The sequence below is a fragment of the Miniopterus schreibersii genome (genome assembly GCF_964146895.1).
Source record: "Miniopterus schreibersii genome assembly, chromosome: 10".
NCBI classification, from domain to species: Eukaryota; Metazoa; Chordata; class Mammalia; order Chiroptera; family Miniopteridae; genus Miniopterus; species Miniopterus schreibersii.
In genome coordinates, this window is record NC_138110.1 from 31,023,875 (window position 1) to 31,039,631 (window position 15,757).

At 42.4% G+C, this 15,757-nt stretch overlaps 1 protein-coding gene across 8 annotated transcripts in view; it reads right to left on the bottom strand.

Moving 5' to 3' along the window:
- Positions 1–10,362: 10,362 nt before the first annotated feature.
- The window catches only part of DTNA (dystrobrevin alpha), a 321,248-nt gene continuing 315,853 nt past the window's right edge, over positions 10,363–15,757 (bottom strand). For 5 of the 8 annotated variants that reach the window (XM_081149624.1, XM_081149625.1, XM_081149623.1 and 2 more), the window contains one exon: positions 10,373–11,469. Coding sequence is in view for 1 of the 8 variants with exons in the window: in XM_081149623.1 (XP_081005749.1) it covers positions 11,329–11,469 (141 nt within the window). In the remaining 7 variants the exon portion in view is untranslated. Of the gene's footprint in view, positions 14,007–15,757 lie in introns of all 8 variants that reach the window. The other 3 variants (XM_081149627.1, XM_081149613.1, XM_081149628.1) reach the window with 1 other exon arrangement.

Below are 15,757 nucleotides of genomic sequence, written 5' to 3' on the forward strand. Positions count from 1 at the left end.
CCCAGATCTCCTGATTCCTAGAGCCGCATTATTTTTCAGAGTATCATCTGACTTCATGAAATGTTGATGAATAGTCAAAACATAATGATTTAACAACTGAAATATAATAAAATGATTACATGTCATCCTATAAAAAATCTCTAAGGTACATCCTGGTTTTTCAGCTCACCCAGTTCTGACATGGAAAAAGAACAAATGCTGGGGAGAGTTGTTACTGCTTTCTGTGTGCCTGAGTAATAACACATGGCCCGTTCCTCTCTATTCTGCACACTTGCCCCCTGAGCCTGTAGCCCCCCCTTCTGTTTTTGGCCATTAAAATTGATTTCACTTGACTTCACTGAAGCCTTTCACTTAATTCTGTTTCGAATTAATTTAGGACAAAGTCTCTCTTATCCATCCACTCTTAACTTCAAAAGAGTTGCCTTTCTTAACCCATTGTTTTGTAGATTATAACCAAACCCAAATGCCATCTCCTTCTATTCATATTAAAAATGTTCACAATAATGAATCACCTCAGTCAAAAGTGGTTGTTGGAGCTGCTAGCCAAGGTAACCCACTCAGAATCTTCTCTTAATCAAATTTCTCAAGACCCAATGAAAGCTGATGCGCAGAAAGTAACTACAGTATCCTATAAAATTCCAATTAGACATCTAGATGTCTGAAGTATAACTTCTGTGAATAATGTGGACCTGCCTTGCGTCAATAAAGAAAGAGCTGGTGGCTTCCTATACCTGAAAAATTGGTTATTAAATAAATATCTGTTGATGGTAAACAACAGGACTGGAAATGTTTCTTTTTGGAGTTTTATTTTCCCAAACGTCTTTACAAATGGCACATTTTGTGGAATGTTGAATATAAATATTTAAAAGACTCAGTAAAACTAGTTCTGAGTACTTCCTGCTTCCAACCTTTTGTTTGTTTTTTAGTGAGAATGTATAGTAATCCATTTTAAACTCTGGCTTGTGTGGATTTAGACAAGGCTCCCCTGGAGGTAGGAATGCCAGAGCAAGAATTAACCAGACTGTACTCTTTGTGCCTGGCAGTCTGACATCACTTGTAAACTCTGCCAAAATTCCTTCGGAAGCAGATGTTCTTAGAGGGGGAATGGTAATCATTTATCCTCTTACATTTGTTCAGTAAATGCTGACTCGTGGGAAATACAAGATTTAGGTTATGGTTACAAACAATTCACTAGGGATGTACCTTTTCAGAGAGAATAAACATGATTATTTTAAAATATTTTTTTCCTCTCTCCCAGCATTTTTCATGTTTTAATTCAAGCTTTCCCAAATATTTACAGTCGGGAAGGAGTTGTCATATATTTGCCCCACTTCCTGCATTAGCTTCCGTGTTAATCTGTGGGTAATTTACAGATCCTAGTAATATTTTCTAATCACTGGTCTAAACATAAACTTCAAGTCCTCCTCCTTATTTTTGTAAATTATCTCTTTCAGCCAGAAAAAGTAGAATTAAAACAAAACTCCAGCCCGGCCGGGCGTGGCTCAACGGTTGAGAGTCGACCTAGGATCCAGGCGATCGGGGTTCAATTCCCGGTCAGGGCACATGCCCGGATTGCGGGCTCGATCAATGACTCTCTCATTGATATGTCTATCTCTCTCTCTCCCTCTCCTTTCCTCTCTCTGAAATCAATAAAGATATATTTTAAAATAACACACAAAACTCCAAAAAGGCCAAGTTTGTTGATGACTTATAAACAAAGAAAACTGTGGGCACCATGCCAGCACTGTGATTACAATGGCCTCTGGTTACTATAATGAATGGGTATGTATTGATATGTGTATCAGGAGATTATTGCCTCTGATATAAAAATAACAAGATTTTTTTATTTTTGCATTCAAGAAATGAATGCTATTTGGTACATAAAGCTGAATAAAACTGATGCAGGACTGATTTATACTTGCCTAAATCTCTAGCCAAAACTTACTTTATTGGCAGTTACTACTGACCTGAATGAGTAATCAACTACTGGTAAGTATGAAAGTTTATTCAGAGGTGAACTCTTTAGGTGGCTGCTGGAGTATCTTACCAAGGAAGTTTGGGGACCTTTTATGTAATTTGTGGTGTGTTCTATCGTTTTGCTGGGTCACCAAAATTTGCTTATTATGTATTTCAAACCCTGAATTATCTAAACAATTAAAAAGAAAATGTGTTAGAATAAGTTTTCTCCAGAAAATGCAGTGTAGGGGCATTCTATACTGTCATACATAGCTATTCCAGAAATATGAAGATGGTACTCTTCTTTGGTCAATTGAGAACACAAGCCTTTACAGCATGTATCCGATTCAATAAATGAAAACACCGCTAAGGTCCAGATTGTATGTTCCCTTGAGGGAGTCCTAGCTTACAGTATGTTTCTTTCCAGAATCTGTTCCAATACCCCATAGAAATCATAGTGTATGAGAATAGGCACTGGATAGAATACTGAAATAGTAAAAACAGGGCTGAGTCACAGCCCCTCCCTCTTTGAACTCTTGTTTAAAGAATTTGATTCTGCTCTTAGATGAACTGAATAATGTCCTCTCTTCAAAGAAATGGGAAGGCAAGTTAATGACCTAGTCAAAATTTCTGAGGTAGCCTCAAGAATAAATTCTCATAGTTAACCACTATCTTAATTTAAAAAAGCTCAATATCAGTTATGCTGAAATTCAACTTGATATTTGAAGACTCTCTTTAGCATCTAGATGTTTGAACAATTCTCATCCACAGGTAATCTCACTGTAGAAACCCCAAAGTGAATTCTGCAGCTAATATCATCCTGGCAGGATATCAGAATGTCTCCTGCTAAAAGTTAAACTTTTGATTTCAAAGATACATTCATGGCAGAATAAGTATTTTCTGTTCTCCAAAGTCCCACTCTAGAGTAATATCTTACTTGCTTTAATGCAGAATTTACCTGAGATTTGTTACCTACCGGAGAGCTTGAGGGTCTCTGCTTGCTTTTTGGGGGGCAACCAATCACTCTGGTTTGATGGGGACTGAGGCATTTCTCAGGACTCAGGGCTTTCAGCGCTAAAAATGGGTCATTCTCAGGCAAACTGCTGAATAACTTTCTGAGAAAAGTCTCAGCTCTGTTATCAGGTATTTTTGTAGTCTGGAGGTCAGAATACAAATCAGTGTCGCCACTTGTCAGAACAAGCCTCACTTCTACCTAGCTTTGGAGCAAATGATAGCCTCCTCAACCTCCCACTTGTAGTGCTTACCAGAGTTTATTCCAAATAGACTTTTATTTATTCCAAAGCTTCCATTAAAAATTCTGATTGTGACTACTGATATTTAGAAGAGTAGCCTGAGAAATGGTGTGTTCTCTTTATTTTCTTCATTTCTTCTATATTTATGGCTCAACCACTTTGCACCAGGTATTGGGTAAGGTGATGTTCTAAACGAAGGCAGACTACAGCTCACCACAGGCTTAGAGTCTGGTAAGGTAAGTAAGTAAACACACCATTATTTACAAAGCTTTGTCCCTTCCTCAGGCCAGGCCAGGACAAAGCTATTGCACTGAAATAAACTCTGTTAGCTTTACACTAATTACGGTCACAGACTTGCAATTTAGCATTATGCTAAGTGGTCATATGCAGAATGACTCTGTGCTTTTCTAGAAAAAAAAAATCTAAGACTATCCCATACACCATTCAATGCTTATAATAGAGACCTTCACAATGGTTGGAAAAACATGTTTCTGCCACTGAACAAGTATACTTGTTTGTAGTGAACAGTGAGAGTCAGGAAGCTGAGTTTTACATTAAGTTTTCAATATCTTTTCTTAGCCTTGATTCACATTTTCTGGTGAAATTATTACTCTTCTTATCTTGTTAAAATATTTGTATCTCTCTCTATCAAGGAGACCTCTTGGGTCTTTTTGCCATAGAGGCAGCATTTTAAAAAAAGCGATAAAGGATTTTGCTTTTCAGAGGTCCACTGCTCCCAAATTGGCTATGAACCAGGGAAGAGGTTCTCACCCCCAGCTTCTCCAGTGTTCTAAAACCAGACCTGCTCCATTACTCCTGACTTATGCTGATAAAGTCTCAGCAGAATATTCTGGGCAGGGGGTAGTTCTTGGAATACATCACATCCTTGCTTCAAGGTCTGATGTCTTAGGAAAAAAACTGGTACTGAAAATCTCTTTTCACCTTTCCATAGCCTCCTAGTTTTCCTTTAGCAGTTCAAATAATGTTTAAAACAAAAAAATTCTAAAGTGTAATATGTGTTGCTAGGGCAACCAGAAGACAGAAGCAGGAATTAAATCAAAGTCAAGGAACTGAGCACAACTCCTTGGATGAATCTTAGTGCTGGCTGATGCTGGATCTAGAGGGGCACACTGAAGTCCACTTATCCCTGGATAGAGGGAATAGCCTGCTTTTTGCAACTCCTCCCAGAAGCACACCATTTTTTTATAAGTTTGAAATTTCTTGTGTTTTCTTTTCTGTGTCTTGTTTGATAGCATGCCCCATCTTTTTCCCATTTCAGCCTTGTCTGCAGGTTTTTTGTTGTTGGTTCCCCCCCCCCCCCACAGAAAGGACAACTCTCTAGGTTATTCTTCTGGAAGATTAAGCATTCCTGAAATGGGTATTGTGAGGATTAAATGTAAATAAAACAGTTTTTGAAAGTTGTACACAAGGATTACACAAATGTTAGTTATTTCCCCCCAATATCTGGAATTTGGGAGGAAAGAAAAAAAAGAGGGAAGAAGGGGAAGAAAAGGAGAAGGAAGGAGAGGGTTATGGATTTTTTACCTTAAGATGCTTATAAGTTTGTGGTTGGAGAGGCAGAATAAATGACCTGAAATGGTCCTGAAAAAGGGGGAACTTCAAACATATAGTTAAGGCCCCGCTGAGTGTTCTAATTACTAGTCAAGTCTGCCTTGAAGTGGTCCTAAAAATTACAGTCCTTAAGAAAAAAAAAAAAAATGTAAGAAAATGAGTGGAGGAAGGCTATATCTGGTATTTTTAAAAATAGGATCCAAATACATGCACGTTTTCTATCAATTAGCAAAATAATTTAACCTTTTGAAAACTCATCTCCTGTTTAAGTAAAATACAGATAACAATTAAAAATTTTTTCCATTACTTAAAAATTCCAGTTAGTTTAAAAGCATTTCACATTTGATTCTTACAACTTTTGAGATAGAAAAACACGTAACTCCAAAACTACCTAATATTTCAATCATAAAAGTAACCCATATTTATTTCAGATTATGCAGAAATACAGATAGGAGGAAGAATATTTTAAAAAATTGCTCTAAAAAGCCACCGCCCGCTGGGCCAGCGTGCTCAGTGGTCGAGCGTCGACCTATGAACCAGGAGGTCAAGGTTCCATACCTGGTCTGGGCATGAGCCCGGGTTGCGGGCTCCATCCCCTGTAGGGGGCGTGCGGGAGGCAGCCGATCAATGACTCCCTCATCAATGATGTTTCTCTCTCTCTGTCCCTCTCCTTTCCTCTCTCTGAAATCAATAAAAACATATTTTAAAATAAATAAAAGTCATTAACCAAGGACAATTACTGTTAACACTTTAAAGTATTTCCTACCATTTTTCTTCTTAAAAATAAAAATTATGCTTACTGAGTCTAAAATAAGTCACTTTCCCTAAATTCCCTTTCTCAAGAACAACTCATTTTTAACTTTTCTTTTATAGCCTATTCCTTCGGTAGTTACCTCTGAACAACATGTTGTATTCGCCGACTGACTGCAGAGTGTGGTGCTCAGCACCACGGAAGGCCAAAGGGCTCTGCCCCCACGCCGCGGCGGCCCCACCGGTGACTCGCTCCAGAGGCGGGGCGGCGGCCGGGGCCCCGTACCCCTGGCACTGTCTAGGGCTGACTGCCAGCGAAGGCCTCTTCAGGGGTAAGTCGTCCCGCCTTCCACCCCCGCTGGCCCGCACAGGCCTTCCCAGGAGGCACGGCTGAGGTAAGCGTAGGCCAACCCGTGCGCCGGCCTCACCCGGCTCGCCCAGACTTTGTGCAGGAGTCCACCATGTTGCGTCAAGAAAAGGCAAAGGCGGCCAGCACAGCACAGCACAGCACAGCACACAAACACACCCCGTCAGGAGTGACACACGGCGCCGGCCGCCAGCCAGCCAGTCCCGGACCCCTCCCGTTCCCTCCCTGCAGGGGGCCCACAGGGCACCCAGCCCTGCGCGGGCAGACGGCGAGCCTCCCTTACCCACTAGACTCCTGCTCCTCAGTCACATCACCCGGCTGAGACCCCAGGGGTCGCTGGAATCAGAAATGACACCCTGCTCGGCCGCGGGCACTCGAGGGACGACCGGAAGCGCTCCGGGCCGCCTCACAGCCCCAGCGGAGACACGCCCACGCGCCAACGGCCCGCGTGGCTGGGCAGCCGCGCCTCTCTCCCTACAGCTCTGAGTGTTTCTCGCGAGACATGGCCGAGAGGCTCGCGAGACTGCCCACCGTGAGAAGAGCGGGGCCTGGCCTGGTGCGGCGCAGACCTGCCTGGGCCAGCGCGCTGCTGCCGCGCCGATGGCTTCTTGTTTTTAAGTTTTAGGCGTCATCTAGGGAAGATGAGTTAGCTCTCCCCGTCTCCCATGTCCATGTTCACGGCCCATCTGCTTTGTCCCCGATACAGTTCTGTGTGGCTTCGGTTGATCGGGGTTCCTGATTTTCATACGTAAGCCGCGGAGGTGAGTCACAGCTGAGCTCCGCCGTGTACGGTGATTACTTTTCCTCGCAGCCGGGCCGCTCCCCGTTGCCGTCAGCTGCTTGTCCCGCTCCAGGTGAGAGGGACCCGAGTGCGTGGCGCACCCCCCCCCCCCCCCCCCCCCCCGCTCGGAGGCCCGCACACACTGACGCCTTCTTCCTTAGCCTCTCGCCCGATTTTGCTCACCGCCCTGGTGCCCGGGAAAGGTGTTTGCCAAGGAGAAGAATTCCAAGGAAAGCAAAAGTCAGTTTCTCTCTGAAGCCGAGAGCCGGTCCAATAGGCCCTTCCCCAGATATTCTCAGGGGGTAGCTGTTTTTAAGCAAGAGCAGCCTCTACAAAGAGACTTCAAGACAACAAAGCGGAGCGCCGGAGGGCCGCTTACCTGGAGCCATTTGTGTCCCAACAGTTGCTCTTGCTCGAGGCGCGTGTGGTCGCCGGCCCGCGGGGACAGCGGGAGACTGGCAAGTGAGGGAGCCGGGCGCGGGGAGCTGGCGCCGGGTGACGCGAGGCGGCAGCAGGCGCGGAGTGCGCGTGGCCCGCGTGAGTGGCCTGCTGGCTGCGTTTCTACCCTTTTGTTGTTGTTTTTACGGTACCCATTAGGGTTGGGAGGAAGACCAAATAGTCTCATTAACTTGACTCATCAGCCTCCAATATTTTTATTAGGTTTTCTTTAAAATAAAGCAGAGAAACAAGATGGAACTACAACCAAGATTGCTCTACCCAGCAAAGCTAGCATTTGGAACTGAAGGTCAGAGAAAGAGCTTCACAGGAAAGAAAAAGCTAAAGGAGTTCATCACCACCAGACCAGCACCACAGGAAAAGTTGAAGGGTCTTCTTTAAGAAGAAGCTAATGAACAAAAGAATCTGATGAACTAAATAGACCCATGCAAAAGACGATCATATTTCAGAGGGAAGAGGGAACGGGGGTGGAGGGTGGGAAGAGATTAACCAAAGAAGTTATGTGCATCTATGCAAAACCCATGGACATAGTCAATAAAGGGGTGAAGGCCTGGGGAGGGGTCAGTTGGGGGAGGGGAAATGGGACACCTGTAATACGCTCAACAATAAAGAAAAAAAGAAAGAAAAACAAACAAAAATAAAATAAAATAAAGCAAGCAAACATGTTTCCCAATGCTCTTTGGAATAATAATGCCGCTGAGCATCTCTACAGGCAAAAAGAGAATCCTTTGTTCGCTGAAGGCACAGAAAATTCTCATTGTGAGGCATGCCCTTCCAAGATGTTGGCCAACTCAAGCGGCCTTGTTACCAAATCAAAGAAACTGTCCAACCCAAGTGTTTCATATCCATCCACCCATCAACTCTAAATATTTATGATAGGGAACTTGGAATAGAGTAACATGATAAAGAAAAAAAAAATCCATTATCCCATGATTTAGGTAATCAACTTTTGGTATATATTTTTCTGGGTATTTTTCTGTGCCCAGTTACTCAAGTATTTATAGCACTTGGACCATTCTTACACTTTTATAATCTGATTTTTGGGTTGACATGTAAATATCTTCCATGTTGATAAACTTACCTCTGTATCATCATTGTTATGGCTTCTTAATATTCCAGCCTACCGTATCATGGCATACATAGTTTAAGTGCTCCTACGTTATTGTCCATTTAGGCCAGTTCTAACTGTATATGTATCCTTGGGGTTTCAAGTGTGTGTGGGGGTGGGGTGGGGTGGGGTGTGCTTCATCCTAGCATAGTAATCCCAGTGTAATCTGTGACATCATAGACCCAGAGGGCAGGATCCCATGTTCCCAAGGTGCCCACAGAACCTCTTCCTGGGTGCCTCAGTAGCTGATATACTCTGCTGGAATGATGAATCTGAAATGTTGGCAGTTTCTCTTAACCCAAATTGACCCTATCTATCCCCTTTGTCAATCTGCTCCTCTGTGGACACTAGGTGAGTTTACTCCTAGAGGAGACAGAGGCCTCAGTTCTTGGAGCAAAAGCTTCTTCTTTGGCAGAATCCTTAAATCCAACTGTTCCAGTGCTCCTGGTATAGTTTAACTGCTACAATGTTCCCTGAAAGGCCCAAGACAACAGAGATTCCATCATGTTCATGTCCTTAGACTTGAGTATCTTTATTTGCTATGCACAGGAATCCCCAAAGGTTAGGGATAGATTATTGGACCTTGTTTACCAGTAAGAAGCTCCTCAGAATTCGTCTCATTTAAAAGAAATTTATAGCCTTGCACCTCAAGTGTTGTCCTCAGACAAGTATCAGCTTCCCTGAGAACTTTTTTGAAATGCTTATCTTCTTGGGCCCCACCCACCAGAGTCACTAAATCAAAACTACAAGCTCAAGAAGCACTGCACTATCCTAGCTGAAATAGCACCCCTGGCTTGTCATTCTATTCCCCAAGGACCCAAATGAACCTAATTCTGCAGAGCTACGATTAAAGCTGAACTCCAGGTCAGAGCTCCTTAATAAGGTGCACACAAATCCCTTGGGGATCTTGATGAAATGCAGATTCTGATTTAGTAGTTTTGGTTTGGAGCCTGGGATTCTGCATTTGCCACTTGCTCCCAGGTGATGCTAATGCTGTTGGTCTCTGGATCACATTTTGAGTAGCAAGGGAATAGCATTTCCTAAAACGTGTCAAACCATAAGTATCACCTTAAGCACTTATTAAACATACAGATTCCCTGGCCCTACTCTAGACTTGTTATATCAGAATTTACCAACTCCTTGGGTGACTTTTCCAATCAGATAACATTGAGAGATGTTGAGAGAGGGAGCTCAGAACTAAATGTGGTCCCTAAGAGAAGAAGGGATGAGGCACCGAGATGCAGCTAAAAGAAACTGACAGGCATCGATGGACATGCCCTTGTCTCTCACCAAAGGGAAGGAGGATATGTGTTTCCTCTAGTAGTCACATCAGGTCAGGGTTTGCCCCTGTAATTGATGCAGAGCCTCTTAAGTTTCTTTTTCTGGTGCCTCTTATGTACAGCATTTTCATGGACTCCGAATCAACCCAGACTATGAGCACAGACTTGCAGCACCACTCCAAATCAGAGTTCCCCAGAATGCCATTCATGAAGTGTTGGAGCCAGACTCAGGTTCTGTTAATGGTTCTGTAAAGGAATTGGCTTGTTGAGCAAAGAAAACACACAACACTCCATTGCATGGGAATCACTGAGATTCTCAGAGGAAAACTTAGAATGTAGGGAGTGGCAACGCTCTGTTTTTGTCCCTTTCTTGGAACTCTTGCGTCTGTTGCTATCATCATATTGACCTCCAGGGCATGCTGATTCTCCTTTCTCACTAGGTCTAGCACAAACAAAACAAAAGCCACTAATTCATTCATTCAACAAATAATTGTTGAACATGTGATATTTTCCAAGTACCTGGTTAGACGCTGCAAATTCAAAGGATCAAATGAAGTAACATAAAGTGCTTATCTTATAACAGTGTCTGATATAAAGTAAGCACTAAATATGTTAGCTGTTAGTATCTCAAACCCACCCTCATACTGACCATAACAAGGCTTTCCATAAAAAAAATTGTATCCCCAAAGTTGTGATATTTTGCCTCAGATGCTTAATACTCAATCGACAGGTCCTGCTTCAGGTTGCAATTACTGACTTGTATTTCTCCTTTGAACAGACTGACTTCATGTTACCTTAGGAAAGATTCATTTAAACAAAGGGATAAAATACACAAGATATAGTGTTTTTAAAAACATTTTTTAATGAAGAAATAATTCCATTCCAAAATATAGACACACAATTAAATAGTTTAATCACTTCAAAATATAACATGTCCCCAGGAGGTTCCAACACACACACATACACACACACACACACACGCACACACATACACACAAAACAATACTTAACAGCAATACAAAAACCCATACAATAGTAGTTTTGTTACAATACCAATGAATATTGTGAAATCTTTAGGGTCTCTGAATTGGTTACTTCAAATAGTGTCAAATTACAGTAGTCACAATTAAAAATGTTTTCTAGTTAATTAGCCTCAAGATGTAACGCTTCTGATTTTTTTTTCCTTTTTGGTTAAAAAGTAAAAATGCCCTTTCTTCTGAGGACACAGTGGAGTTCTTGTTTGTGGCTCCTTGCGTGGAATCGAACCAAGGTGATTCCAGCAACCAAAAGTTGCCGTATTTACGTTTATCTACAGTTAACAGCCAAGAACTAATCAGGGTGGACAAAGATGACCAAAATAAAAGCAGACATCAGTGCTAAATTATGATGCAACAGTTTGGCTCATGCATATAAGAAAATACATAGTATATCACAACAAAGGCCACACTCTTATGCAATTAAGTTCACATTACTACTTACAAATGAACCTTCCCTGCCTTGTCATTCGAGAATCCATTTTTCACAATCTCCAGCACATCTCCCTCTGACCAACCGAACTTACCCCGACTTCCGTCCTGACCAACCACAACTGATTCCTGAATCCCGTACAGTAGATTTCCCCCCTCCCCCTCCATGAACATGGTGCTGTGGAGGAAGGCTGGCTGTGTTAGACCAGTGCTCATTAACAGGCCATCCTCTCTGATGGAGATGGATGTGCAATTCATCGTGGAACAAGAAAGAAACCCCCCCCGCAAGATATAGTTGTATCTGATGGACAGGCCAGGTACAACCTGCTGGGTTCGCTCTTAGAACAGGCCCCAAAAGTAAATTTGGAGAGCCAAGGAGAGAAACCCACCAAAAACCACAAAAGCCCAAAACAACACACGCCATTTTGTCTCGATTACAGGACAGGGGTGCTTGAGTCTGGTCTCAGTGCTGACGTGGAGCTAAGAGAAAGAAAAGGTGGCTGGTTAGTCAGGAATTGGTCATTGGCAGCAGTTTCCAGAGTCCTTGCAATGGCTTTGTACCATGGTAGGGTATCAACAACTGTGTGACGGAGTTGGCAATGAAAGCTACGACAAGGGGGAAGATTATCAGCAAAACAGTTCAAACCCTAGACAAACATTCTAATGTAGAAACACAAAGTGACAACAGATGTCAGCTCCATCCAGTCAGTGGCTGCATGCCACTTGCAGGGTCAGAGTTCTGAGTTCAAGAACTACCTGGCTATGATTTAGAGCTGACAGCAATGTAGGTAGCTGGGATGTAGTGGTTTTAAGTACTGAGTATGAGGCACCAGGGACCACCTGCTCCATCTAGAGAGGTATGGTTTCACAGAAGATGGGCGGTGGAAAGGAGATGAACATTAAAAGATAGCAACAAAACCCGCAATAAAATCCATCTGTGCAAAGAAATCTGAGAACCGTGCAGTTGTGCCACTTTGGTATCAGCCTGTTCTCAGGGACATTTGTCAGGCTGGTTCTCCGGAAGGAAGTATGATTAAGGACATCAATGGATAGAATGGGCTCCTTACTAATGCCAACCAAGAGCTTTACATCCCCAAGGCAAGTGATTTTGTTCTCAAGGGCAGCCAAGGAGATGGTTTCTGACCAAAGGCAGAGATAGGAACATCTTACAGCCCTCTGGAGAGGGAGCTGGAAGATGTCAGGATGTCTGTTCTCAGCTGGGCACCCACCAACTACCAACTATGTGGGGTGGGAGAAGGCTTCTGCCAGCCCTCGAAGCAAAATTAAATTGCTGAAGCTTTAAGGTTGACACAGAACTTTTCTTGTTTATTCTGAATAAGGCTTTTTCAGAGATTTTACTATTCAAGTTTATTCTAAAGCAGTGGTTCTCAACCTTCAGTGTGCATCAGAATCACCTTGAGGGCTTATTGAAACACAGATTGCTGGGCCCAACCCCCAGAGTTTCTGATTCTATAGGCCTGGGTTGGGGCCCCAAAATTTGCATTTCTAAATAAATTCCCAGGTGATGCTGATCATTTCTGGTCCAGGGAACACACTTTGAGAAGCACTGTTCTAAAATGATGTTCTCTTCTTTCTTTTAAAGGAGAAGCGGGAATTCCAGAAAAGCTGCCAATTTAAGTATAATGTATCTAATATGTTGCAGGATTTTTATTTCACCAAATCTTGAAAAAGATAGGTTATTTTTTCATTTCCCAGGAATCCCTAAGGGAGGTCATTAGCAATCCCCCAAAAGGGTCCTTATAAAGGACCATCAACAGAGTCTTTTATCCTCACTTCTTTGACAATTCTTTTGCACACCAGCTTTTCCCTGAGTGCAAAATCCCAACTCAACTTAGAAGAGCCTGTTTCCTTTCACATGACCACAGAGGCTGCATGCAGAACACTAAGGCAATAAACATTCAGAAATCAAAGGAGAGCGGACGTTTTTTGCAAGCGCACTTTAAGCCTGTACAATTAAAGCTGAAGGCCTCCAAACAACCTGATAGGGGAACTTGTGGATGAGCGGTGCTGTTAGAGACATGCTCCCTAAAGCTAAAATGAGAGGAACAAGACCATGGAAGAGCAGAGATCACTTTAGTCCGTTTGGGGATCTTATGGCACCTGTGGTTTATAAACAGCTTTAGTAACGAGTATTTCAAAACATAGTTCACAGTTTTAAGAAGATCTGTGCTGATTTTAAAAACTAGATTCTATATAATTTGAATGTTGTCTTTTTTGAATATGATTATCTATTTGGAAAAAATATTTACACTAAATTCTATGGCTGATTCGCTAGAATATCTTGAAAGAAAACAACCTCAAGTTGGAAAGAAGCCCCAAAGACTGGATTATCCTGGTGTGTTTGGTTCAAGTCACTGCTCACAGAGACTTGGAGACAATGGCAGACAGTGCAGGCCAAGGACCTCTGAGTCTGTACACTCAGGAACCAAATCCTTCGGGGCCAATGAATAATTGCAAGTGGTTGTTTTTCCCCAATTGCTGTGGAAAAGAAAAAGTACATTGTATAATAAACTGTTTTGCTAAAATCTCAAAGAATTCAGAAATCAAACTTCTAGCTATAAACAGTATTAATATTGTCACTGTAAACTGAACAGGTTCAATATCATGTGCAAAGGTTTAAAATGCTTATTAATACTGCCCTCGTGAGTAACAGCAGCACGGGTTTTCAGCCTGTGGTTTTTCTGTTTGTTTTGAACCAGGGATGAGCCATGTTACAGAAGATGTAGCTGATAAGTTAGCTTTGAACAGAAGTCTTTTTTTTTCTCCTTCTTAAAACACACACCTACGAACTACAAGTCTTAGAACAAAATGTCGGCTGCACTATAGTCGGCAGCACATGTCTCGGGGGGTGGGGTCTGCGGGAGCTGCTGCGTGGTGGCTCCTCTCCGGCGAGGCTGCTGCCGGCTGCTGTCTTCTCCTCTGTGTGGGTGGGCGCAGCGCTCCCCGTCATCACCAGCTCTCCTGTTACTTTCATCATCTGTCTGACTATAGTTTGCCTGGGAATAAGGAATGTGTAATATATTTTTTTTAAAGATGAAAACTGTTCTCTAAATCAGTATTAGGGAGCTTAGGACCCCCCTTTCCCCCCGACACACACACACACACACACACACACACACACTCTACTCCCTTCCTCTGACAATCAGGAATGAACGTCCCGGGACACTGTGTGCTATTTATTTTACCTTCTGAAAGAGAGGACAAGAATCCTCATGTTGAGCCTCTTGCTCAGTGGGTACCTGAGGCATCTGGAGGGTTAGAGCAATGCAAAACGGTCCTTTCGACAAGGAGCTAAGAACACTGACTCACCATCAGAATGCCATGCTAATTAAAAAAAATTTTTTAAAAAAAATCCACTTTTTAATTTCAAATCCCCAAATTTCTGAAGTTAGGCTGTGGCTGGCCAAGGAAAGTGAAATACTATGTGGCCAGAAGGATGGAACGGGGACAAATCCAAGGTTTGAGTGGGCCAAAATGGAGTTTTGGTGGACTCTTAAGTTGAATGCTAATCCTCATGTATACTGTTTCTTTGAAAGTGGCTAGTTGAAAAGCAGTAAACCAGGTTTTATTGTTTTTTGTGTTAATAAGTGCATATTTGTCTTCAAATAGGCCTAAGGCTCTTTTTGAGCAGAGGATGGGGCTTCCACACCTCTGGTGTCCCACTCATGTAGGGCTCTGTCAGTGGGAGCCTAATTAACTTTGAGCTAATGAAGTCGGCTAGCTTTAGGACCCTTGGATAAGAGATACATATACTTTGGGATAACTTCTGGTCTTGCAGTACAGTCAGAAAGTCAAAGAAATAGATTTGAATACCATAAAATGCTCTACAGTTTCTTGGCTACATCAAGAGAAATTACAGTAGGATAGAACTAGCTGCGAAGAAAAGCCACTAGCTTCTGCAGGGTTCTATCAGGTTTTAGATGAATTTTGCCTAAGTGGCTGATTTAGTGACAGGCTGGTTCATGTTCAGAGTCCTATGGAATGCCAGCTAGGTAGGTACAGGATGCATTAAATGGCAGAGGCCTCAGCTGTGCTAATTTTTTACCGCCAAATTTGTAGCAAAGATAAAAAATTGCCTAAGAACTTTCAAAGTACTGAAATATTTGGCTTGTAGGTACAAGAACCAAATACCACTTTTTATCTGGGTTTATGTCAAGGACAATTTATTAGGCTTTTAAAAAATATATTTTTCTAAGAAGTAACTACTGATGTTTAAATAAAGTGCAGAACAAAAACAATCAAACTGCTGGAGCTAAGAGAAAGAAAATGCTATTAAAGAAAAAAGCTTGCTCCCTTGGGACTAGTTTTGTTATAACTGGAGCGAATATTTTCAGAAACAGCTCCTGAGAATTTTTTCACTGTAGTCGTAATGTATCAGGAGAGCCTGTGGTGTAGCATTCTTCAATCCAAGGGTGGCAGAATGGAACTGGGTCAATAAGATCCTTCCTTTCACACCAAAAGGGGCTCACAGCTCCAAAAGCATATTTTAATAGCAATTATGCCATGATTTTATTTGCTTAATCTTAACCTGAGGACTGAGACAGGAGGTGTGTAGTGTTTAAGCTGGAATGTACTCTTCACTAATTGATGACATTTAGGAAATACATATATATTATATCCCTTTTTCAATTTAGCAGCCTGAGTTGAGTTTACTATCAACTGCACTATAGACCTATGGGATTCCACAGTTGGAAAAGACTGTATAACTACAGTAGATACAAGTCCTTGGACCAGTGCAGCCAGATAA